This window comes from Fundulus heteroclitus, chromosome 23 (assembly GCF_011125445.2).
Source record: "Fundulus heteroclitus isolate FHET01 chromosome 23, MU-UCD_Fhet_4.1, whole genome shotgun sequence".
NCBI classification, from domain to species: Eukaryota; Metazoa; Chordata; class Actinopteri; order Cyprinodontiformes; family Fundulidae; genus Fundulus; species Fundulus heteroclitus.
The window spans coordinates 16,968,281-16,994,935 of NC_046383.1; the positions used below are offsets into that span (position 1 = coordinate 16,968,281).

Genomic DNA, 26,655 nt, shown 5'->3' on the forward strand with positions numbered 1-26,655 from the left:
TCAAATTCATAGTTTATTATGTCAAATAAAGCATCAAAATACAGCTTTTCCATTGATATACAACTAGTCAAACAGTTAACAGCAATCTAAGTCTGAAATATGTACACCTGCTTACATTCAAACGGTGGTTAGCACAGCCATGTTGTGCCCAAAAAATAAAAAATAAAAAAAAATAATAATAATAATAAAAGAAAGTCGAGCTTCCCAAAATAAACTTATTTCTATATAAACTTAACTTAGCTGTGTCCTTCCTCAAACATCACAGTGGCAAAAAATCAAACAGGTTAAAATGTAAACAACGTTCCGGCTACAGAGAAAACAGCTTCAGGCGTAACTTAACTGGGCGCTACATATCTCATTCTCCAGCATACCATACAGAAAAACAAAAAACAACAAAAAAAAAACCACGGGTCTAGTTAAATATGCTAGTGAGAAGCGGTGGCCGGTTTGCTCGTGCGGGGGGGTCCGACCCCCTGCTGCGTGTCGCAGCCCAGCACCTCCAGGCGGAGGGCGATGTCGTTGACCCAGCCCCGTGGATGGACGCGGAGGTAGCGGGCGAACAGGGGAGGCTGGAAAACTGCGAACGCTTCCTCGTCTGGATCGCTGTTGCCTGTGAAGATCTGATGAGGAAAGGGAAGAGGAAGGAGTCAGGAAACGGCCCAGAAAGATGGCATTTATCATGTCCGTGCATACAGTTCCTCAGAAAAGCACCCGCATCTCTTGGAGCTTCGTACATTTTCTTCATCTCACAAACACAAGCAGCATGATAGATGGCTTTTGACTTTCTTTTTAAATAAAAAAAATAATAATCTGAAAAGCTTTGGTATTCGGTCCCCTGGGGCCAATACTTTCTATCAGCTGTCTTTGCAACAACTGGGACAAATCTTTTTGAGTAGACTTCGAATAAACTTTTAATGTCCCACAGCGAGGACAGTCAGATATATCAGCAGCAGTTAAGAGTCAGCTCCACAGCAAAAAATAAAAAAATACTGTGCATTTATTGAAATGTCTGCCTGAGTAGGGCGACTCAGAAGTGTACAAAATGTGCCGGTATAACTGCATGAAAAACAGTGACAGACCACAAATGAATGAAAATCAATGGAAAATACGGCACATTTAACAGCAGGGGTTTTAACAACTTAGTGGGTCTGTTGGGAGCAGCGGTGGTTATAAAGTGGGAGGAAAGATCTGTGATAACGTCCTTTAGTGCACCAAGAGGCAGCAGTCTGTCAGTGAAGGACAGCTTCAATGGAAGGCTCTCTGCCAGCTTTGCTGATATCAGACTTCTTGTACTTGGGTACAAATCTTATCAGGACCTAAGACTATTTTTGCACACTTTAATGTTTATTAACAACAAAAAAAAAAAAAAAAACACTGTCGTGTCCGTGTGTCATGTTATCCGTGTACATCCTAAGCCGCTGTCTGGCTGGGTGTTCAGCTGGAAGGGGAACCATCATCCTAGTCTCAAGTCTTTTGCTTCTTCTCATAAGGTTTTCTTCTAGGACTGGCCTGTATTTAGCTTAAGAAAAGCAAGCCCACAGCATGATTCTACCACAACCATGTTTCACAGTGGGAGCGTCGTGTACACACCGATGCGAAGTGTTGGTTTTCCACCATATGTAGCATTATGCACGTTGAACAAAATGTTCAATTATAGCGTCATCTGACCAGAGCATCTTCTTCCACGTGTCTGCGGTTTCCCTTACATGACTTGTTTAACCTTCCATCAGGATTTCTTCACGTTTTCTTTCAATAATGGCCTCCTCTGGCCCTCTTTCATGCAGGAGAGAAAGGTTTAGTGCACGACCAACAGTTTTCCCGTGGACAGATTCTCCTGTTTCAGCTTTGAATTTCTGCATTCGTTCTATACTCTATCCAGTTTCAGATGATGGACTGAACACTACTCCATGCTTGGCAAATTTGTTTTAATTGGTAAAATAACTTTAAACCATGTATAAACTCCACATTTATTCGCTACTTTCTGTTTGTCTGTCACTTAAAATGCCAATAAGATACATAAAGAATCATACTGGGAAGACGTTCATCGAGTGGAAATACCAGGCTTTGATGTAACATTTACATGTATTTTGTTTTACTTTGGTAATTTGGATTCAAACCTGTCTAAAGCAGATAAATATCTTCTTAAATTTTTAATTTACAGGGGTGATGGTTTACCACAGACCCCCCAAATATAAACCAGTGGCTTATCATAGTGAAAAACATTCAGTCCATGGAGCGCTTGACCTTTTTACTAAGGCTTTCATAAACAGAAGGGTGATGCCCTCTGGGAGAAATGGACCACCTACCCCATGTTAAGGGATGATATTTGATAAAAGGCAATTTTGTGGCGCTTGTCCTCATTTATTCTTATACATTTTTTACATTTTATTGTATATTTGACACCTCTTTTATACCCGAGTTCGTTCTCTGTTTTTGTTTTCCCGTTGCCATCATTTGTATTGTCTGTTACTTATTCAACTGTTAAAAACCTTTGAACAACATAATAAAGTATAAAAAAAATCCATAAAGTTTCTGCTTGTAAAGTGACAAATTGTGTGGTGTGAATACTTTTAAGAGACGCCGTTTACTAAATTAATCCCGAAGGCCACATTGTGCAGAAATATACAGTATTTCTCTTGTTGCAAGCAACCCCTAGATACAGATCAATGTTTTCCAAGACTCATTCTAGCACTTAGTGCACAGCGTGTCACTGTAAGACTCTGATGGGTTGAGTCAGCTTCCTGAAGGAAGCTTTGGGACCGGGTCAAAGCTCTGATTCACCGACAGACTGAATGAATAACAGAGCGGAGGCTGGAGTCCGCCGGGCGGCTTCGTCGCTGGCCTGGCTGGAAATGAAAACCACCTGTGAATTCTTTCGGCATACCGTTTCTCTCTGAGAGCTCTCCTCCAGCACGCTGCTCCAGGAATGGCCGTCCTGACTGAACGTGACCGAGAACTCCGTCACCATCATCTGGGTCAGCATAGAGCGAGCGCCCTGGGTGACGATTCCCGTGATCCGTTTGACCTTCCCCAAATCCACCTGCAGCCACTCGTGCGGGTTGTTGTTCTGAGGCAGACGAGACAGCAGAAGGATCTTTAGACGTTAGAAAGAAATACACTGAGCTAGAAATCACTGACAAATCTTTTTTTTTTTTTTGGTACGTATACAGCACAGTGAAACATACTTGCCCCTTTTACAGATTTTATTGGCTAAGTGATACCCAAACTGATCATTTTCTTTGTTGGTACCAGAGCAATGTACAAGTACAATCTCCCTGTTTGTTAATTTGTGAACTGACTGTGATTATGAACAGATTAAGTTCAAACCAGGCCAGACCAGTAGAATCAGGAAATCTCTAGGATCACATGGGACCCTGTATGACATCGTGAAGCAGGCTGAAAGATGTCTAAAAAGCAGCAGACCGGGCCCCAAGTTAGGAGAAATTCAAGAACAGATGAGAAACAGAGCTGCTGCTTCTCTGCATCGAAATGAGCCAGTTGAGGTGGTTTGGGCATCTGATCAGGAAAGACCCATTGGTGGCCTCCCTTTGGGGGTTTTCTGTGTGCGTCCCACTGGGAGGAGACCCTGGGGAAGACCCAGAACTCCCTGGAGGGACTCTGTATCCCATCTGGCCCTGGGAATGCATCGATGTGCCCTAGAATCAGCTGGAGGATGCTGCTGGGTACAGGGATGTTGGGGATCTGTTGCCCCCAAGTGGAAGAAAATGGATAAATGGATGGATGGATGGATGGATGGATGGATGGATGGATGGATGGATGAGAAAGAGAGCCACTGACGTCTGTCAGTGTGGAACCGCTTACAAAGTTATCTCAAAGATTTTGGGTCTTCCCTGGAGTTGCCAGACTGTCCAAACTACTCTGCAGGCCTCACTTATCTCAGTCAGGATCAGACTTCCAGATTCAACAATAAGAAAGCAATCGGACAAAAAATATCTAGAGGATGGGACTAAAGTGGAGCTCTGGGGTAAAACTAACAGCATTTCAGAACAGGCAGACAAACATGGGGGGGGGGGGGGGGGTTGTTAGCGTGAAGGTGCTTCAGGCTCTGGGTGACCTGAAATAATAGATGCTCTAAGGAGAAAAGGCTATCTGGACATTGGTTTGAGATTGTTAACGTAAACGCTCCCAGGTTATATGCAGCAGAACTATGATCAAAAGCACCGTAGCATGTCCACTGGCTGATAGATCCATAAAACAAGGTGAAGGTGTCGGTGCGGCCTTCAGGACGTACATCTGATTGAGATGTAATTAAATTACCTCGAACATGTTGGAAAAGCCTCCAATGTGGCTGGACGGGAAAATCTGCATAAGAAAGTCGGCCAAAACTCCTCAAATGAGATGTAAACGCCTCGTTGCGTGTTATGGCGAACATTTGACGGCAGCTGTTGCCCGGCGTGGCACAAACAATTATTTTTTACACAGGTCCAGATTGGTTAAGATTGGTATGTCTAATAATAAAGGAAAGACTCTTTTTAGAAAAAAATTTGTATTTTATCTTTGTTATCTTTGAATTTAGTTTGATCATTCAAAACCAGAAGAAAAAAACTTTGTCTCACCATTTACATAACAAAATAAAACTCCAGAACCACACCAACAACAATACTGTACATATGTTCTCTCAACGTTTCCTGGTGAGTGATATCACTCATTTACCATCATTAAACCTCATAAAACATGTGTTATGAAATCCAAAACAAACGATAAAAATAGACAAGCATGAATTATCCCACGGCTCTTGCTGTGGAGACAAGTTTGTGGGCAACACTCAGTTCCTTAATTCGCCGTTCTTGAAATTCTTTCGGTTTTATTGCGACATCGCGCCATTCGCTGAGGCGTTTGCAGTCAACCCAGAACAATCACAGCCTCTGCTGGTGACGGGTAGGTGACCTCTGTTGTTCTCCGGCGCACCGGGCAAACATGTGCCGCGGCTCCGCAATCAGCCACGAGGACGGGTCACACGTCTGCAGTTCGGTTCTGGAGAGTGTTAGAACGATAAGCTGAAGAGGGGAGGAAGGAGAACCTGGAGCCAAGCATGATAATGGCAGAGCCAGCGGGAGAAAGGTTAATGGTCCCTTTGTGAGCTTCGCTGGTTCTTCACCCGACGGACACCAATGGCACTGAGCGCACAGAAATGAGCCAATGTTTCTTTTCTTTCCTGAAACGAGTCTGGGTACAAAAGTATTCACCCCCCCCCCCCCCTCCCTTTGGCATTTGCCACGTATTGTTGCCTCACACGCTGGAGTTTAAGTGGATTGTTTGACAGTTTGCACCTTTTTCACGAACAGAACATGCCCACAACCCTCACTGTGTATTTGTTTTTAGTGTGAAGCAAACAACAAAGAGGACAAAATAAGAGAACCCTTCAGCGTGCGTAACTATTCACCCCCTCCTCCCTAACGACAGAGTCTCTTTTTGGAGCAATCACAGCTGGCAGTTCGCCACATTTTGCCATCGGTATTTTTCTTCTGTTCTTCAAGGCAAAAGCTGTGGAAGCTCCTTCAGGTTGGATGGCTCTCAGTTGTGAACAGCTTCAAGTCTAACTGCTTCAAGTCACTGCTTCTCAATCGGATCGAGGTGTGGACTTTGACTAGGCCATTCCAACACATTGAAATGTTTTTCCTGAAACCACCTGAGTGTGGCTTTAGCAGTCCGCTTCGGGTCATTGTCCCGCTGGAAGCTGAACCTCCGTCCCGGTCTCAGATTACTGACAGACTGAATGAGGTTTTGCTCAAGAATATCCCGGTATTTAAACATTTTCTTTAGACTGGTTGATTTCCCCCTGATTTCCAGATACCCGGCACTGGAATTGAGAGATTGTCCCTCGATAGCTCTTCTTCAGAATAATCTTGTTCCAGCTAAAATAATATATTCTCTGGTATATATGAGAACAAATAGTGCATTTGGGACATTCTTTTCTTCAACTCCAGTATCAGCTTGAGTCCTCGATTGCCAACGCCCCGAAACTTTTAGATGTATCCATGTTCCGAAACATCTGAATACAAGAAACGGCTCATTACCAGGCCTGTGCTGAAGTTGATGACAAGCTGAGGAGGTAAATCCTGCCTTTAGACTCAGGTGTGCCGGAGAAGCGTTACACCTAAAAGCTGCAGGGCAGCGCCTGGTGAGAACCCTGGTGTAGAGCCAAACAAACTTACGTTTCAGAACGGCCTCATCAAAGCCCAGACCTAAACCCAAGTGCTTCCCATCTGTGACAACCTTTGCAAATTGTTGTTCATGCGTAATCCCTCCTATACCCAGCTCTACTCTCCATGCTATTTAATTAATAACTGAAGCTATTTGGCAAAGAGGAACGGGGAACAAATGTGATCTTTAGATGTACAAAGCTGCTAGAGACGTGCCACTAGAGGCTCACGGTTGTAATTACAGCGAAATGACATTAAGGAAAAGTTTAAAACCTTTAAACAATTAGAAAACTATTTGCCTGTTTTTCTTTAACTTTAACTGTTGCAATGTTTTCTTTTTTCCTCACATAAATCCTAATAAATCACATCAGAGTTTGTGGTTGCACCGTGACAAAAATAAACGCTAAAGTTTAAGAGATACGATTGTTTTTGCAAGGCGCTGGATGTGGAGGAGAAGGCGAACACACCTTTGGCCTCCAGGCGTTGGCTCCGCCGCTCTGGTGCAGGCGTGCGAGGCTGGGGCTCCAGCTGCGCAGGAGGGACCAATGAGAGGACGAGGCGCTGAAGCTGCTGTCGGGAATCAGCCCCCTCTCAAGTCCCAGGGGCAGAGAGCAGCCTGGTCGCACGCACACACACACACACACACACAAAACACACACACCGGGTCACTTTTCCAGACTCGCCACATGCTGGTAGAAAAAGTTGGGATTCCTTATGGTGCAACTCACTGTTGAGGTCACATCCCAGCAGCTCCAGCCGCAGAGCGGGTTTCTGCTTGTTCCTGTGTGGGTGAATCCTCACGTAGCGAGCCACGATGGGTGGGGAGAAGCTGTTGTCCTTTACCTTGGAGCTGTCCAGGTTGCCACGAAACCTCTGCAACACAGCCACACAGAGACGCGCTCAGACTAAAAGGGACCACGAGGATTATCACGCAGCCTATAATGTACTGTCTGCAGGTCCGTGTACACACATGGGGGCTGGAGCCGTTCCCTCTGTAGGTGGTCCAAGTCGTCTGGTCAAGGCTGTAAGAGACTTGAAAGATGGCGGTGTAGTAGTCCCTCAGCTTTGAGCTCACCCCCTGCGTCTGTATACCATGCAGCAGGGTGGGCCTCAGAAGATCAACCTGAACACAGACGTGACTTTAGACCTAACGTTAGGAGGACATTATTGCTGGCCGTTTTTTTTGGCTCTAAGCTCTCAGAAGGTCTCACCTGCAGCCATGGTTTGGTGCCCTTTCCCATCCAGGCGTTGTAATAACCAACCATATCGAGCCTCGCCAGCCTCGGCTCCCAGTAACCTGGAAACAGAAACACGAACATATTTCCATCTCACCGTCTGTAATTTCCAGATGTTTGCAATTCTCAAAGCTGAAGCCTTTCCTTTAAGAGGGGCTTAGTGTTGTGGTAATTATTCCTGTGATACTGCCCTGTTGCCAGTAAATGAAAAAAACAAACAAAAAAAAAACCCAGACGTTCTTACCACTGTGATCAGATGCGGTAATCTGGGAGTCTTCGATACGCCCCGATTTCATCCCCAGAGGTAAAACACATCCTGTTTATCAGAAGATGGAAGAAAAAGTTTCAGTAAAGTATGTTGGTGTTCCTAAAATATAAAAACACATGCCGTCTCAATTTCAGTTTTTAAACGTCTTTCTGAGCCTTAGCCAATTTACAACTGATGAAACGCTACATATTACTCTAAGCACTGAGAGGGCTTTAGTGTGGACATTATTGAAAACCTCTGACGTGATTCAAACATTGAGATGAAACAGAGTATCTGTGATGTTTGTGTGTATCTCATCCATAACCTCTTAAACCCAGCAGCCCCAGTTCTAGGGGAGGAATTGAACCTTCTTTGTTTCTAGGCTCATTATTTTTGTTAAAAATAGCTATCCACAGATGATCTAAGATTAAACCACGATTATTTAAATGGAGTTTGTGATTGCTGAATAAAGTGTGATTAGATTTAAGCATATTTTGAGCAAAAATTCACAAAAGGGTGGGGGGGCTGGTCTTAAGAGGCTGTCCTTATAAACAGGTGCATCTGAATAAATTCGAAATTTTTCTTAATGCCGTGCTTATGTCTGTTGTGTATGCACACATTTTTCGTTTTACTCAACTTTCCATTAATAGCCTCAGCAGAGCTCTTTTGGAGCAACAAGCTTCTTTAGCAACGACCTTTTGTCACTTACCATCATTGTGTAAGTGTCTATGACTATCTGCTGGACGACTGTCAAGTCAGCCGTCCTCTCCGTGATTGTGTTACTCACAACATAGCCAGACATTTAAGCAGGACTCTATGTATATTAATGTTAAGCTTCATCTTCGTTCAGAGCAATTTATAAAAATAAAAATGTATTGGAACCACACTGAGGACAGGTGAATTATTTCTAGCACCACTATCCAAATACAGTGGTGCCCTTTGGCTGCATTAATTGTGGGGATTTCTCGAGGGAAAGATTAGAAACCAACAACAAATAAGATAAAAGTGAAAACAAGGAGGTTAAAATCTAAAAAAAGGAAAAGGAAGATAAACATGCAAAGTAGAAGGGATAAAAAATAAATAGAAAAAGGCTGATATAAAAAACATCAGTAGGGCAATCAAAGGAAGTTAAACAAGGCGGGTAGATGAAGAGACGGCACAAAGTGCTGTACCTCTAAGCCAGCAACATTATAAAGTACATAAATACTATATAAAAACCAATAAGGAACACTAATATGATCAAATTGTATATAAATTCAGATAAAAATATTAAGGACTAGAAGAGGTGAAATAAATGGCAAAAAAAAAAAATCCTCAAGGATGCTTGAGTTACTGTCATTTTTGTGTCTCATTAGATTTAGGGAGTTTAACTTATATATAAGCATGTCCCACAATCCATCTCAACCTAGACCCACAAACAGCATTGTGTCCGAGCCCCCATTCCCTTCTTCTGGGTCTGCTCATAAGAGTCGATGTGTGTGCACCTACGTGGATCATAGACCAAGAGTTTGGCCCTCATGCCAGCCAGCTGGTAGTCTCCTATGGTGCACTCCACCAGCCATGTCCCGACCGTGGGGGGTTTCATCTCCACCGTCCCATAAACACCTTCAGGAATGAGAGCAGATCAACGAGTGAGCTAGGAATACGTTACACAGACGGAAAACCTCTTTGGTATTTATTGAATATAATACTGTTTATTGATTAAAAAAAATCCATTAATTGGCGTAGAGTAAAATCATTTAATCGCACAGGATATTAGTAATGCTAACATCTGTTACCGTCATCTATGGTTTATGCAGGTGTTTATATTGTCTAATAGATAATAAAAATAGAAATACATCACTGTGCACCATAATTAGTCTTAATTTTCAGATTAATGGGTCTTTTTGTCAGACTTCGGTTTATTTGTATCTCAGCATTGAATACATCGTTACTAAAACAGCTTATATAAAAGCTGCTGCTCTTGGGTTTGCGTCTAGGAGTACGCTGGTTGATTTATGGCAGAAAGAGTGGGCGACGTCAAACAACGGCAGTAAGCACAGGGGCACCACAGGGCTGTGTGTCCGGTCCCTGACCTTCCACACTGCTGACAGATAACTGCTCAGGGAGCTCAACCGGAAACCTTGGCATGAAGTTCCCTGATGACACAACTGTTGCCGGGCTCATCACAAACAATGATGATTCGGCTCACAGAAAATAGGTGCAACAATGGAAGCCCAGTGAACACCATACGATCTGACCCTGTATACCACTAAGACCAAAGAGATCGCTGCAGATTTGAGAAGAACTGGCCGTCAATAACACAGAGGTGGAGAAGGCTGTATTTGACTGTGATTTACCACTGCATTTTTCTTATCCTGTACTGTAAATTCACTGCAAGGTATCCTGTAGAGTTACTGCAATCTTTCTGAGCTGTATGAAAAAACGAAATTTCGTTCTGTATGCACTCTGTGCTACAAAATGACAATAAAGAAAGTCTAAGTCTAAGTCTAAGTCTAAGTCTCAGAGCACCTGCTTCCTGTGCCGTCTGATCAAGAGACAACGGGGCGAGGCCTCATCTGAGCTCTAACCAGGCCTCGCCAGCAGGTCCATAAAGCTTGGGTTGAGAAAGCTTCCTGGATGTGAAGCGAAAACGTCTTCAGCTTCAGAATAGAAGTTCAGTTGTTTTATTTTTTAACCTCTTTTTATGGATTCACTGTGTAAAAAGGACAAAATCACATCAGGATGATAAGATCTGCTGGAAGCGCACAGTGGCTCTGATCTGCTTACACACCCCTGGTAACGATCCAGGGATGTGAAAAAAAAAACAAGCCCAGGATGAATTACTGCATCTTTGCCAACATGAGATTGTGAATCAAATGTTGTTATCATTTATTAAGTATTATTTTTTAAACTAATGTTTTAACTTATTTATTCAGGCTTTTGCAGCTATATGTTAGTTTTATTAAACACTGCATAGTAAAAAGTGATTTTGTGAAATACAATTTTATTTTATGTGACGCATCCATCCATCTATACCCACTAATCTTAATCTGTACCGGGTAGTGGAGGCCGGTGCACACACTCAGACACACACACTCAGACCTAAGGGCAATTTAGAGAGAGCAATTAACCTAACAGTCATGTTAGTGGACCGCGGGAAGAAGCTGGAGTACCCAGAGAGAACCCATGCATGCACAGGGAGAACATGCAAACTCCACATAAAACATAAAAAAAAATTTGGGATTAAAACCCTGGCAACTTCTTGCTGCAGGGCAACAGTGCCGACAACCTCTCCACTGTGCAGCCTGAGGCGACAGGCCAGAAAAACACTTCTGGTAGGAGTCATATGTTTAAAAATATTCATAGCATTAAAAAGATACCAAAGTCCAAAGAGAAACACTTCATAAAACCTTCAAAGGCTGTACCACTATTGATCTTATTAAGACTACAAGTAAGTCTGCCTCCTTAAAACGTATAAATGAGGGAGTATTTTACCAGGAAAAAGGTTGAAGACGCCCATACGGTGTTCTTGTTTAGCCTGGACAGTGAAAGGCAAACCGTGGAAGTGCACGGCGTGGTACTCTGTGTCGCCTCCAACGTTGAGAAGGTGCCACCTCACTGGCTGATGCTGGGCCACGATCAAACCGGGAAGGGTCTCGGCCACATAACCGTTTATTGCTGAGGAGAAACACGCGCCGCTTCTGTTAGTGGACACATCTACACGCAACAAACAGCAGGAGCGAGCGACGGCAGAACCGCAATCACCTGCAAACTTGTTGCTGATGTGGTACCAGGGATCCTCTGTGTTGGCCTGACAGGGAGGAGTGCAGTACTTCTGCAGGTTCTCCTCGTGGTACCAGCTTTTAGTTTCGTCAAAGGTGTGGAAGAGCAGGGAGAAGTCCTGCATGTCTAGCGGCGAGTTGGGCTGATTCTGCAGGGTGCCAGACTTACAGACCACGAGTGGACCAATCAGACCGGAGTGAAGGTCCCTCTCCTAGATGGCATAAAGGAATGAAGTGAGGATGTTTGCTGCATGAATGCGTTTGTGAGCGTGGAGGTGAGACAGCAGCAGACCTTGTCCACGGTGGAGTAGTAAGCTCCAGTCTTGCAGTTGAACTCAGGATCAGAGGGTCCTTGTTTCTTGATTATTTTCCAGCTGTAACTGCGGGACTCTCCTGGAGGAACTGGTTCTCCGGGAACACCAGAGGGCGAGCTGCCCTGTGCGGCGCCAACATGCTGGTTTCGGTCATACACACCGTGAAGATGAAAGGAGTAGGGTCTCTTTGCCTTGTTCTTAAAGATCACCTGAGTCAGACACGGAAAGACACGTTAGCTTTTCCTTCACAATCTGCGGTATTTATACTTTTGTCGTTAACAGAAATAATGCATTTACTTGGCTACATCCAGACTGAACCGAAACTTATCACTAGTGTTGCACCGATACCAATACCAGTATCGGCCGGGGCGCCGATACCGCACTAAAATGGTGGTATCGGTATCGGCAAGTACCAACAAATAGGTCACAGATACCATTTTGATGTTTATATGTCACTTGAACACAGCCTTCTCTCTCCCGACACTCACTAGTTCTACTGGATTCACTTTGTATTAGTCTTTTTCCTGCTTTAATAAGGTAGCAGCTTGACAAAGCCATGATAGCAATTATTTTACATCCAAGTAGTATGCTTTTCTTCATATATACACACACACAAATTTCAAAGTAATGGTATCGGTATGGTATCGGTATCGGTATCGGCCGTTACTGCACAGCCAGGTATCGGGTATCGGTATCGGGGCCAAAAAATGGCATCGGCACAACACTACTTATCACAGAGAAACAGGATAGAGAGGAACAGGAGACACTTTTCTTGTGCTTCTTTCTTTCTGGGAGGCGAAACTCACCGTGAGGAGATCATTAACTTCAGTTCTGATAACAGGTCCCAAGATTCCCAGGTGTTCCTCAAGCTCTCCTCTTTGGAGGGGCTGCTGGAAATCCTTATCCATGTAAGCGCGATACACCACCTTCTTATATTCGGGCAGGAACTTCCTCATCCCCCGACGCATCTCTCTGATTGGAGGAAAATCGAGGAGTAAGCGCTGCTGTTTTAACGAGTTAGACGATGCATTATTTCTGTTTAGATCCAGAGGCAAGAGCCTGGGAACCGCATTTTTAAGATCCGCAGCGACAGATTCCTCTCTGAATTCAGGTCTAGACTTTGACTGACTCTAAACCAGGAGGTCTACAACCTTTACAATCCAAAGAGACATTTTCGCCCCCACATCCACCTAAATAAACACCACTTAAAGCCGATAATGTTGCATTAACTTTTTTTAAAAGGTAAATTATAGTTTTTGACAAATATCTGCTATAGGAACTCTTCATGTTTAAAGAACTACCCATTTTATTCCTACCTTTAGGTTTTAAGGTGGTGAAAAACATAAAACCCTTGCAAAAAAACGGATGTATACATTTTCTGTGAAGTTCTGACCTCAGCATGACAGAACAGCTTTGGGATGAATTAGAGACAAGACTGCAGCCCAGGCCTTTTACCCCAACATCAGTGTCTGACCTCACAGATGCACTTCTGAGTGGTCAGAAACTCCCGTAAAAACACACCTAAACCTGGTCCAAGACTTCTCAAAAGAGTGGAAACTCAAGTGGAAGATAAAGAACGGGATGTCACTCAAGCTCATATGTATGTAAAGGAAGGTGAGCAAGTATTTCTCTCATACATTTGTTCTATTTATCATGAGACATAGAAAGACAGCTAGGTATAAAATAACCAAAAGAAGATGGAAATGATCAAAATGGGAGTCGTAATCACTCGTAATAATGTCAACTCAACATGAAGGCATGAGACATTTCAGGAGACAGATTCAAAATTATCACAAATCGACGAAACAGGCAACTAGAAAAAAGGCTATAACAATACAAATGGAATTTAATTATTAAAGCTGCTAACCAACACCCGTATTTTCCTGCATAAAATGGCTATTATTCCCACCTGGGTTTAATGAGCTGATATGGCCTTTTGATGCCATAATCCCAGGTGATTTCCTCTGCAGCGATGTAGTAGTGACGCGGTCTGGTTTCTCCAGAGCGTGGGTTAACTGAAACGAATGTTTCCGATGATCCGTTCCCCTGTTGAAGCGGTTAAACCGTTAAAGCGGATGTTGGGATGTTCTCCTGAATAAGACGGGCACTAAGCACTCGTACCTCGCTGTTGTAGTCGTCATACTCGAGGGACAGATTGACCTCTGTTGTGTTGTCATCGGTGAGGTTGTAGTCAACGTCCAACAGATCATCTGAAAGACCCTCATAGACGTAGTTTCCTCCCATGTCCTCCTCCGGGGAGGTCAGGTCTTCAGACGAGGCCGTTTGTCTCGCCGGTGCTTCGGCACTTAGTGAGACGTCGTTGCTCTCCGTCCAGTTCCCACCCGCCTCTCGTTTCCGCCTCCCGCCTCGCTTTTCTCCTGCCTCCGTCTGGTTTTCAGCAGCTCTCCAGCTCCCATCTCTCGCTACCTTCTCCAGGACGTCCAACGGGATCCCTGCGTCTATGGGAACTTGTTCCCGTTTCACTGACGCCGCCGGCACTCGCCTCAGCTGACACAGGGCACCCGCGTCTTTGGCCGAAGTCACGTTTTGGCCGACGGCGTTGCTGCACACCCGCACCAACACGGTGCCGTTCTGATGTCTCAAGCCCCTCGGCTGGTCAATGTTGTCAAAATAAGGAGAGATGTCCTCATCCTTGTCAGAGTCGACCAGCGGATTGTCGTTGCAGGCACGGACGGTGTAACGGATGCTCATTCCCCGGCTCTTGAGCTTGCTGTCAAAGGCACTGATCTCCCACTCACCTGCAAAAGAGAGTTATGGTTTAGTGCCATGCAACGGTATTGGTGCCTTTTAAACTCCCCCCCCGATTATCTCACTTTTCAGCCACTAGTTTACCGAGTTTTACGAGATTTTAGGTAAAAGACCTGTACAATGTGGCTCCTAATTGTGAAGTGGAAGGAAAGGAGGGATGATTATCACTAATAGAGATACTAAGAGGTTTATTAAAAACTCTTGAAAGCTGCAGAGATCCACAGCTCAGGTGGGAGAATTTGTCAACAGGACAGCCATTAGTTGTGTACCCCATAAATCAGGCTTTTATGGAAGAGGGGAAAGAGAAATGTCTCTGTTAAAAGGAAGCCATAAATGGTAAATAGCTTTTTTAGGTCCTGAGGAACTCAAAACTCTTTACACCATATTCAGTCTCTCACGCATTCATCCATTCATTCACATGCAGACAGCGGTAAAGCACACTGTAGCCACAGCTGCCCTGGTGCAGGCGGACAGAGCGGGGCTGCCATAGAATCGGCGCCACCGGGCCAACTGACCACCGACAGCAGGCAAATAAGAGTTTTTTTTTTTTTAGTTTGCAAAAAACAAAGGAGGACATAAACATGTGGAGGAGGGTGTTGTGTTTAGATTTAACCAAAATTAAAATTTGGGCCCACGTGCAACATGATTAATGCATTGGAAAACTAACTCAGCGTCATCCTGAACGCCCCATGCTGCCGTAGGGAAGGTTTGCTTAAGCAGGGATGTTTGCCCCGCCAGCACAGACGGCTGATATGAATCTTAAAGAGTTAAGGGTGTGTAAGCACTTAAAGAGTTTCAGCGACAAATTAAAATATTCTTAAAATGCAAAATGTCAGGTTCCTGACATAGTATTTATCCTTGAACCCATTTAAAAAAATAATTGTAATACCACAGTAAATGGGGCCCCATCCAGCAAGGTTTGCTCAAATGGGAAGAGGCGGAGGCGCCCATTGGTGACCCTTTTTATGGTGCAGATCTACAAAGATTTACAGATGCCTTCCCTACTAGAATCCAGGCTACTTTACTGGTTTCATATTGCATATTTAATTCGTTGTTGAGCATAGAAAAATAATAAAACGTTACTTACCACTGTTTGTGTTCTTAATGAAAACTAAATAAACTTTGTGGCCTCTGTGCGCTTTTGTATTGATAATTTTGGTCGATAGAACAAACCATGTTGATGCTCTATGATAGAATGGCCTAGTCAAAGTCCAAACCTAAATGTGATTGCGAACCTGTGGCACGACTTGAATACTAATCTTCAGACAGAGGGTCTCCATCCAACTTAACTTAAGCTCTAATTCCGCAACATGTTCCTTCTCTGCATGTGCAAAGCTGTGTTAACAGCAGCCGTTCTGCAAACTATGGACTCTGGGGGCTGCATAGAAATGCGCGCCCCGCTTTTAGGCTTTTGATTTGCTGAAGATTTCTTCTTCCCAGTTACGTGCCACTTTGTTCTGGTCCGTCGCCTACAAGCCCAAACAAATACGTTGACGTTCGTGTTCGTAACTTGACAAAGTGTAAAAGTTGAAGTGGTACTAAAACCTTTTTTAAGCACCAAAAATTACTCCTCGCTACCTAAATCTGTTGTTTCGATCCCCATGCTTTGTGAAATGTAACATATTTAGAAACCCAGCGTTGGTGCTGAGATGCACCTGAATGGACCTGAGATGCCACGCCTTCATGCCTCACCAACCAAACTAGAATCTCCGTCCACCCACTTATTACCACGATGAAAAATCAACCCGCAATTGACTTGTTTCGCAACGAGCCAACGTGTTCGTGTCAGGAACCGGGTGTGAATGCGATCTTTTGCCCTCACCGGTCACCTCGGTCTCCATGGGTACGATTAAGGCCGTCATGGGGAAGAGGGTGAGAACAGACTGGTAGAGGCCTTGGTACTGAAACAGGTTCCCGGTGAAATAGACGGAGAGGAACTCGCTCCTGGTTCCCACGTGGGCCACGTGCCAGAAGGGGACGTCCGTCGGACACACCGCGAACTGACGCCTGCTGAACATGACGCCGTTTATGCCTGGAGGAGGAGGAGGGACATTCAAAGCACGTGGTCTTTTTTATTCACACTGTCTGCTAAAAAAGGTGGGAGAGGAAATGTAAAGACGAGCGTGGGCGTGGCGAACTCACTATAGATGACGTTGGACTCGTAGAACTCAGGGTCCGTGTCGTTGTAGGAGCTCTGAAGTGACCTCTGCATGTTTTCCCTAAAGTACCAACTCCTGTTCTCGTCAAACACCGCAAAGATCAGACTCAGATTCTCGTCGGGGCCCCGCTGCGAGGAATGAGCAGTCAAAAAAAAAAAAAAGAAATCGTTACATCCAATTGTCCTCACTAAGGATGGTATATCCCTGAAGCTTCCGTCGATCACCTCACCAGATTTCCTCGGGTGTCAATAGCTTTGTACTTGCAGATGAGCAGGGTCCCCACCAAGCCAGAGGCCAGGTCCTGCTCTGGGGAGATGGTGCTCTGATACAGCTGGGTCAGACACTTGGGGTCCCCCTCCAAGGGCCCGTCGTCCGGGGTTAGCGTCCAAGTGTAGACTAACGTCTTGTTGGGGGGCACTCCCAGCGAGCGCAGGTCATTCACAGCAGCTGTTTAAAGAGATTTGAGAGGATTGGGATGGAGACGGTGAAGATGGAGAATAACGCCGCCAGTTAGGGTTTCATTAGTAACTCATTTGCAGTGTTTTTCTATTTATCTGGGGCTTTGCTTACAATATAGACGATATTTGTTCATTTTATTGTGCTGTTTAGTCTACAATGCCTTTTTATTGAGATTCCTGCTCCTTGAGCTTGTCCACATTTTGTCAAATTACATTCACAATGCATTTTCTTGGGATTCTATGAGACAGGCAAACAGGAAGTAACACACAGTATTAAGTGGGAGGAAAATAATACATAGTTTTCCCCTCCAAAAAAACCCCAATTTTTAATAAAAAATCTGAAAAGTGTTGCGTGCTTTTTTATTCAAGACCCATTTATTCTAATACCACTAAATTAAATCTAGTAGTCTTACCAACTGCCATCAAACGTCACCAGATATGTATGTACATTATAAAGCTATTTCCCAAGATTTAAACACCTCAGAGGGACGTCTGGGTGAGCTAGATGGTTAAAAACATTTTGAGACCTCAATCCAACCGAGAATCCATGGCAGGACTTGGGAATTCAGTCTCTAGATTTACAAAACTGACAGATATACCCTATATGGTGGTTCTGCGAATTTTTGACTCAGAGGAGGCGGACACAAATGAAGGTGACGCTTTTTAGATTTTATTTTTGTGAAAAATGTCGAACCCCATGAATGATTTTTTCTTCACAAAAATACACCAGTATATGTTGCCGTGTGGCATAAAATCCCAGTAAATCCCATCAGGTCTGTGGGTGTTATTAGCAAAATGTGAAAAGGTTCAAAGACTATGAATACTATGGTCATTGCAGCAGATTCGCACATCCTCCTGTGCCCTGTTGCATCACTGCTAAAACCAACTTGCATCAGAAGTGAGCGGACAACCACCGCCTGAGGAAATCTTTTTTTTTTTTTGTTTTTTTACTCTCCACAATCACAGTGAATGCGCCTTTTTTTTGTTTTGTTTTTTTTTAGGTGTCAGGCTTACCATTCATGGGGCTATGCAGCAGACGGATCTTGGTAAGGCCGTTGGGGTAGATATTGAAAGGACGACTGGCTAAGTTTCGAAAAAAAACCTGGAAAGAATCAACCAACAGCGGATAAACAGAAGGAATCCCAAACCCAGCAGCGTGTTAGCGAGCCCTCCCCAGACGCTCAAATCACTCACGTGGATCTCTTGGTTGACCATTCCCTTCAGAATAGGACCCAGCAAGGTCTGTGTGGGGTTTTTCCTCTTCGTGAAGGATCCGTCCGTGTATTCCACGTACACAACCTTTTTATACGTGTAGCCGAGGTGGTGAGGAGATGCAGGCAGATACCTGGACTGTAGTTCACTGAGAAAAGGAGAAAGAAGTGAAACAGATGGTTTGCCTTCCGAACATTAACTTCTTTCCTGACTGTTTCCACATTCTCTTCCTCACCTGTCTGTGGGTTTCAGGTGGGGGGCGTAGTTCCAGGAGACTTCCTCAGCAGCAATAAAATGGAGCCTGGTGTTGGAACGCTGTCCTCCGCTGGATCTGGCTTGCAGCTGTTGCTGCTTGGGCAGAATTTGAATGGTGTTGTACGACGTGTGATCGAAGTCTTCCTCGCTGCCCTCCTCGCCGTCTTGGCCGCCGTGTTTGACGTTTCGCAGTTCCTTGGTGACGGGATCGGGGCATTTCTCCACCCTGAACAACGCATTCATGCCGTCTGTGAGGCATAATCACAGAGGTGGTTATTCCAAAGTTGAGAAGTTCGGATAATATTTTAATAAGATGATTATTGCTGCACTGTTTGGATTTTATTTTTTAAATTTTTTTTTTTTTTTTTTACCATAGCGATGAGCATGGATCTGACAGCTGATGAGGAATTGGCCAATAGTTGAAGGTCTCATTTCTGCCGTGATGAATGTCATCGGAGTCACTTCCACTGTGACCTTACGATGGGTCAGTACCTGGAGATAAAAAAACAAAAAAAAACAGCATGGATTTAACACATTTCCCAATACAAATGATTCTATATGAGTCATCATTCATATATATATATATATATATATATATATATATATATATATATATATATATATATATATATATATATATATATATATATATATATATATATATACAAGATATTGGACGACTCAGCTAACCTTTAGGATGAAATATCTGATAAGATGCTACACAGTTACTTTGTAAACACTTTTTAAGCCAAAGGCGTCCAAACCTTTTCCCACGAGAGCCAAAATCATCAAGTTGAAATCACTTTGCAGGCCAAAATAATTTCAACGCCCAAGCCACTTCTGAGAAAAAGCTGCTGGATTCCCGTTTGAATCATCTTGTTACTGAGAAGTGCTTTATAAATAAACTTAATTTGCCTTGGATGTTTGTGGTTCTGTTTACTAAAAAAATTAAGCCCCGGTTAACAAGTGAGAAATTTCTTGCGTTGGACCTGACGCTGGTTTTATAATAAGGGTGGTTCTATTTAGCAATGTGACTCCATGAGAGAACAAACATTTCGATCCGCCTGTTCCTGCAGGCCAGATTTGCTCCTTGTATCTTTGATCTAACTCTTTCCTTCACGGTGCATGACGGAGCAGAGCTGCGCCCAGATTACTGCTGACAAAGCTCAGATCTGTCCATTTCTCTCCCACGCCGTCCTGTAATTACTCATAATAAAAGACATCGAGGAAGTAAGACTCCCCCATATCCAAAAAGAGCCTGACCTCTGACTGGTGCGCAGCAGGTTAACAATGACTCAGTGCATTTTAACATTAGAGACGCATCACTCAATCATCTAGAGGTCAGTGTTGGCCAAACTTCCTTAAATCGGTTCTGACCTGAACTCTGGTTGTTAAGTAAAACACCGAAAACGCAGTTTGTCTTTCGTTTCATTAAATGCATCAAGAATAAGAACTCCCGCAGCTTCCTGTCCGTAAATGAACAAACAGAATGTACTTCACTGCGCGTTGGGTTTAAGAAAAACCAGCCGAGAAAACAGGGAATCAGCATCTGATGCATTATTGTAGATGGGTCTTCTAATTATTTCACTTTCTGCTGGATTCAAAAGTCTTCCCTCGTCCAAAGAACTGTAACATTCTTTATAAAAATGTGATGAGACCTCAAAGAAAATCATAAATCAGCATTGGGCAAAACAATCTGATCTGGGCTTCTCAATTCAATACGCCACACAAAAGATTCCTAAAATCTGCCATGCTTTGTAAAATGCTAGGTGTAAAAAGTGACTGCAGCAGTTGGCAATTATTGTAACCTCAAATTTACAGTTGAAATGACAAGCTTTCTGCGTTTTTATATAGATATAGATGTGTAGATATGGATATTGAACTGTCATTTTTTTTTTTTAATCTTTGCACCATTTTGTACATAATAAAGCATCTAACTGGCTCCGTTTATTAACAACACAATGCATCACATAACTCTGCTCTTAACAGATGTGCCAGCCAAGAAGGACGAGGTTTACCTTTGGCACTTTTGCACAGATTAGACCGTAAAACCATTCATGGCTTCATCCTGCATCTAAAGCATCTTCCTTGAAGTTTTTTTTTTCTAATTTACAAGCTCTCAGTAGAAAAAAAAAAAAAAAAAAAAAGCTGCACTAAGCAACAGTTTTCCTACTTGGTGTGTGCAGGCGGGGAACATGCCGTTACGTTTTTCAGGCAAACAGACACAATCTGGCAGATAAAGGTCATCCTGATAACTGAACTGATAGACCGAGAAGCCAGAAGGAGATCTAGACTCTCTGTTTACCTGCAGCGTGTGATCCTGGAAGCGAATGGAGTGGATCTCTGGCGTAGTGCCTAACCCGATCATGTGCCAAGACACCGGGTTATGGCCCTGGCACATGGTTAAACCTGGAAATGGACAGAGACAGAAAGCTGAAGCCGCTGGACGCAGAGTGATTCGTGCTGCAGGCGTTCATGCTGCGACCATCTTTTTTTTTTTTTTTTTTTTTTTTTTACCAGGTAAAGTGGAGTTGACGTATCCGTTGATGGTGTGGTATTCCTTCCTGCCGTCGCTTCTCCTGAACCTCTCCCTGCTCGCCCTCTCCCCCACCTCGCCGTACCAGCTTTTGCTCTCGTCAAACACGGCGAACAGCAGGACGAAGGCCTGGAACTGCCTCTGGCCGTCCTCCGTGAAGGCACCTGAGAAAAGCGCCATGGTCATGCTGGATTTAACCTCGACGTGGGTCAGCAGTGGTTACGGCGTTTCGTGTTTCTGAGTCTGACTGACTTGGTTTGCAGATGAGCAGGGCGCCGAGGAGTCCGGAGTTCATGTCCCGGACCGCGTCCACCTGGGAGGAGTACGAGTATGTGAGGCAGTCAGGGTCGCTGGCGGTTGGGCCGTCCTTGGGGCTGATGTCCCAGACGTACTCGTAGTAGCCGCCGGGCGGGACGGCGTCATCCTCCTTCTCCTGACCTGCCGTGGAGTCATCGTAGCCAGCTCCTGGAAGAAGCGGGTAATACAGGATGTGTCATTTCAGCTCTCCACGTGGATCAAAGCAAACAGGGACTGCTACTGAATGCAAGATAAGGAAAAAATAAAATGAAATGTTCGAGAGTAATTAAAGTTCTTTGGAAGCAGTGACTCATGGCGAAGGCTTTAATCAGACAAATGGACACCAAAACACGTCCTTTCCTCCCCATGATCTAATGTAGAACAGATTACTAGATCAATGTGTGCTTCTGTGCTTTTATGTCTCTCTTGTTGTGTCTCTGCTCTGTCTTCTGTAACCCCAGTCGGTCGAGGCAGATGACCGTTCATACTGAGCCCGGTTCTGTTGGAGGTTTTTCCTTCCCGTTAAAGGGGAGTTTTCCTTTCCACTGTCGCTTCATGCTTGCTCAGTATGAGGGATTGCAGCAAAGCCATGGACAATGCAGATGACTCTCCCTGTAGCTCTACGCTTCTTCAGGAGTGAATGCTGCTTGTCGGGACTTTGATGCAATCAACTGGTTTCCTTATATAGGACATTTTTGACCAATCTGTATAATCTGACCCAATCTGTATAATATGATTGAACTTGATTTTGTAAAGTTCCTTGAGATGACATGTTTCATGATTTGGCGCTATATAAATAAAATTGAATTGAATTTAATTGAATTGAATTGATTTACCGAAACGGGGACATTCTAAAACGCTTAACGTGAAAAAGCTTAACGTGAAAAAGCTTAACGTGGCTTAATGTACCTAATCAACGATCAATGATCACCAATTTTCTCTTTCATATTGCTCCTAATAAGCACATAAAACTGACAAAATGTCAAACCCAAAGTCCAATTATTATGGATGTTATCTAACATTAAGCGTTTCTGCTTTCATATAGCCAGCCTCTAGGCCTATGAAATACTTAATGTCAAATAACGTCCATAATAATTGGACTTTGGGTTCGATTTCTTGACAGTTTTAAGGGGTTATGAGGAGCAATATATGAGAGAAATTTGGTGATCACTGAGCGTTGTTTAAGTACATTGAATCACGTTAAGCTTTTTTCTTTTAATATAAGCCTCAATGAAGCAGCAACGCTTAATGTCAGATAACTTACATAATAATTGGACTTTGGTTTCGATTTTTTTGATAGTTTCATGTGCTTATGAGGAGCAATATATGAGATAAATTTGGTGATCACTGAGCGGTGTTTAGGTGCATTGAATTGCGTTAAGCTTTTTCCTTTCAATAGGCCTCAATGAAGCAGAAACGCTTAATGTTAGATAACGTCCATAATAATTGGACTTTGGGTTTGACATTTTGTCAGTTTTATGTGCTTATTAGGAGCAATATGAAAGAGAAATTTGGTGATCATTGATCGTTGATTAGGTACATGAAACCACATAAAGCCTTTTTCTCGCCATAGGCGCCAATGAAGAAGAAAACGTTAATGTGAGATATCTTCTATAATCATTGGGTTTCGGTTTATATTTTTTGACAGGCTTAAGTCTTCATGACAAGATATGGCCATGAGAAATTTGGTGATGATTTCCTCGTTGTTTTTCTACCTTAAGCCACGTTAAGCTTTTTCACGTTAAGCGTTTTAGAGTGTCCCATAAAATCCAGACAAATTGTGATACGTTTCCTGGCTGTAACGTGATACGGTGTGTGAAAAACACGGAGGCCCCGGACGCTTTCGGCGAAGGTTAATCCCTGGACGTGACAAAAGCGGCTTTTGAGATTATAAAAGCGGTTAGCGGGAATCTGCCCCGTTTGCAGGAAGTGACGGTCCGGCATGTTTAGCAGCGTTACAACCTAATCCGGTGCCGTCTGTGGACGGGATTAGCCGCGAGCCGCCACATGTGGCCGCAAGATTCTCAGAAAGAGCCAGAGAGACGAGCCGTTTGGCTCCCGCTACCCATCCACGAGGTCTGCACGCATGAGATAGTGGTGACCGTTGTTCTCTGTCAGTTCTTGAGAAAAGGGAGGCTTTTCTGTCGGGGTTCCTTTCCACTATAAGCACTTCTCACTGTCCCTTGACATTACATGTAAAAAAAAAGCCAGTTTCATGTTAGTCTTGTCTCCAAAAATTGATTTGGAATGTCAAATTTCCCTGAAAAGGTGAGACCCCTGTGGTGACTCACAAAGACATTAAACAATCCCACGTGGAAACGAAATGTAACTCACAGAAACAGCGAGCAGGCAGCTATTTCTGTCAACTTTTTCCATTTTCTCATCTGCGCTGCGGCACGGGCGCTTAGACCTTACCATGAGTCAACAATCTGAGTCAAGCTGTGGCTCATTATTGGACAGAGGAGATGGGGAATGCTGCCCACTAATGTTTTAACTTGTGTTGCGGTGGTAAAACACTGGTGCAGTTAATGCGTTGCACAGGTTTCAGAAGCTTTCAGGGGAAATAGATAAATAAAAATACGCTGGAGGGCTTACCTTCAGACTGCTTCGAGTAGGTGATCCCCACAGGGCTGATGCTGTAGGGCTGAGACGCCAGGTTTTTGAAGTGGACCACCACTCTATCTCCAGCCTGGGCCACAATCACCGGGCCCTGAATACCTGCGGTCACACGACACGGTGCTCAGACATGGGACGCCATCATTTTAACGTTTTCAAATGGATCTGATGCAATGTTATTTCTGTGAGAAGGTAAAGTTACTATAATAAATTCAGAGGTGCAATATGGGGACCAGAATCTTATTCTTCTTAATATTATTATTATTATTATTATTATTATTATTATTATTATTATTATCGTTATAATAACTATTATTATTATTATTATTATTATTATTATTATTATTATTATTATTATTATTATTATTATTATTATTATTATTATTATCGAATGCAATAGAGGTGAAAGAGAACAATTTGATGGGTTGCACCATTTGTTTATTTGATAAATTATTTACTGTTTTATTAACTATTATTATAATAAGAATAATATTATATATATTATTTATCAAATATTACTTATCAAAATGCTTTCTTTTTGTCTTTTTTATAATGTCCCTTTTTAAATCCCCCCTTACCTACAGACTATTTTTATTATTTTCAAAAAATCCTAAAAGGATTAAACTTCTAAATTAAATTTCTATTTTCTAATTATATGAGTGAGGCACCACTGGCCACATACATTCATTTATTCATTAATTCATTCATTCATTCACAATGTTACAAATCTATTGCCATCAATGAGTTAATATGAATTAAAATGTGTTGTGATTTAAGAAAAAGGACCCAGGGGCCCACCTGTCCAGGCTGGTCTTGGTCTGGGGACAGTGAACGCAGCATCCGTGTACTCCCTGTAGACAGCCTTGATGTATTTCTGAGGAATGGCTTTGGAGCGTCCTCTGAGGAGAGATTATTAACGACGAGTTATTAATAAAACAAGCTTATGATCAAATTCCCACCATTTTCTCCTGCTGCCAGATGAAACTGGCAGCAGGTTTAAAGCACCAATGTGTGAACAGAAGTGGAGCACATGTTCACCTTTGCGCGGACGCGCTGTCCCGATCGTCCAGGTGGATGTAGTCCCAGCCGATCTCCACCGCGGCTATGAAGTACTCCCTGACAGCGGGCTGCTGCACCTCCTCAGCGGAGCAGCGGAGGAGGAGCGGCAGCAGGGGCAGCAGCAGCAACAGTGTCCTCATCCTCTCTGTGTGCGCACCTGTCAGCTCCACTTCTCAGCGTCCCGGTGTCCAACAGTGGCCGGGCTCTGCTGCGCCACCTCTGGGCTCACATATTTAACGGAGGAGGGGGAGGAGGAGGAGGAGGAGGAAGGTCAAGCAGAGAGTGGCGGGAGAGCGGAGCACGTGGGGGGTGGTACACATGCTTTTATGACGTCACATTGGTTTTCCTAAACTGGACCGTTACTTGGAGACGTCATGATAAAACAGCCTATGACAGATCATGGAAATAAATTGTTCATAAACGATCTGAAAGACTGGCATTGTATATATATATATATATATATATATATATATATATATATATAAAATAGAGCTTTAATAAATGAAACGTGAACCTATTTATCTGTTCATGAAGTACATCTATAACATTTTCAAACATAGGCCTACGTTAGGAGGGAGCATATTTAGCAAAAGTTCAAGTTCTAGCCGATATATGTTTTTCTTCACGAACATCGTAGAAATCAGGCAGTAAAAAGAGAAGCTACAATAAACATAAAGCAACATCAAAACGAGTTTATACCAATTTTACCAAAGGTAAATAAAATACTGCATCTTTCTCTCTCTCATATAGATAGATAGATAGATAGATAGATAGATAGATAGATAGATAGATAGATAGATAGATAGATAGATAGATAGATAGATAGATAGATAGATAGATAGATAGATAGATAGATAGATAGATAGATAGATAGATAGTAGGCTATTTCAGGTGTGCAAACTGCAGTACATAGACTGGGTCAACCTGGATTCCATTATTGTACGTTCATTTGACAAACCTTTATTCTACACTAAACAAGGATTCAGACTACAAGAAGAAAAAAACATAGTTTTTCACTTGTGGTTTAATCAGCAGAAAAGTCACATCAAGGCATTTATTATGGAACAATAACATTTATTATGTAACAATTCATAAAGCATTATTTAAGGGAGCGGTGGCCTAGAGACTAGAGCATTGTGTGCTTGTGTCCCGGAGGTTCAACTCCCACAGACTGCCACTCTGGGTCCGTGAGCAACACAGTTTTATTCCTGTTGCATGTGCTAAATGAATTGGTAGTGGCTCAACTGGAAAACTTAGGGGGGGAAAATAAATCTTATGCAAATGGTTCCTGGATGTGTCAGGAGATTGTTTGGTAAACTAAACGCTAATAAAAAAATGTTCTCAAAGATAAATTAAATCTTTATTACATTTTGTTTGACTAAAAAGCACAAAACAGCCAATAATCTGCTCTCGGGCGCTTCCAGGTGTGGAGAGAAAAAAATATTTTTCTTACAGCACTTTGCTGCCCTCTTGTGGCAAATCTACAGATCTACAGAGCTCCCCCAAACAGCGCGTTGTATTCTGACTACAAGCACACCATTGGGAAAAAAATAAAAATAAAAATTAAAAA

The 26,655-nt window shown here is 43.2% G+C and overlaps 1 protein-coding gene across 1 annotated transcript; it reads right to left on the reverse strand.

Moving 5' to 3' along the window:
• On the reverse strand, positions 1–25,225 carry f8 (coagulation factor VIII, procoagulant component). Its single transcript, XM_036127523.1, has 27 exons — positions 25,065–25,225; positions 24,825–24,925; positions 24,006–24,128; positions 21,366–21,578; positions 21,095–21,277; positions 20,883–20,986; positions 18,949–19,069; positions 18,558–18,825; positions 18,305–18,470; positions 18,125–18,212; positions 16,882–17,099; positions 16,636–16,780; positions 16,316–16,525; positions 13,846–14,483; positions 13,634–13,770; positions 12,531–12,696; positions 11,703–11,933; positions 11,394–11,622; positions 11,124–11,306; positions 9,135–9,251; positions 7,644–7,715; positions 7,376–7,461; positions 7,135–7,287; positions 6,893–7,037; positions 6,632–6,780; positions 2,885–3,067; positions 1–620 (listed from the first exon to the last, which is right to left on the reverse strand). The coding sequence occupies exons 1-27, from the start codon at positions 25,223–25,225 to the stop codon at positions 426–428; spliced, it is 4,785 nt and encodes a 1,594-aa protein (XP_035983416.1). The 3' UTR covers positions 1–425.
• Positions 25,226–26,655: the final 1,430 nt, after the last annotated feature.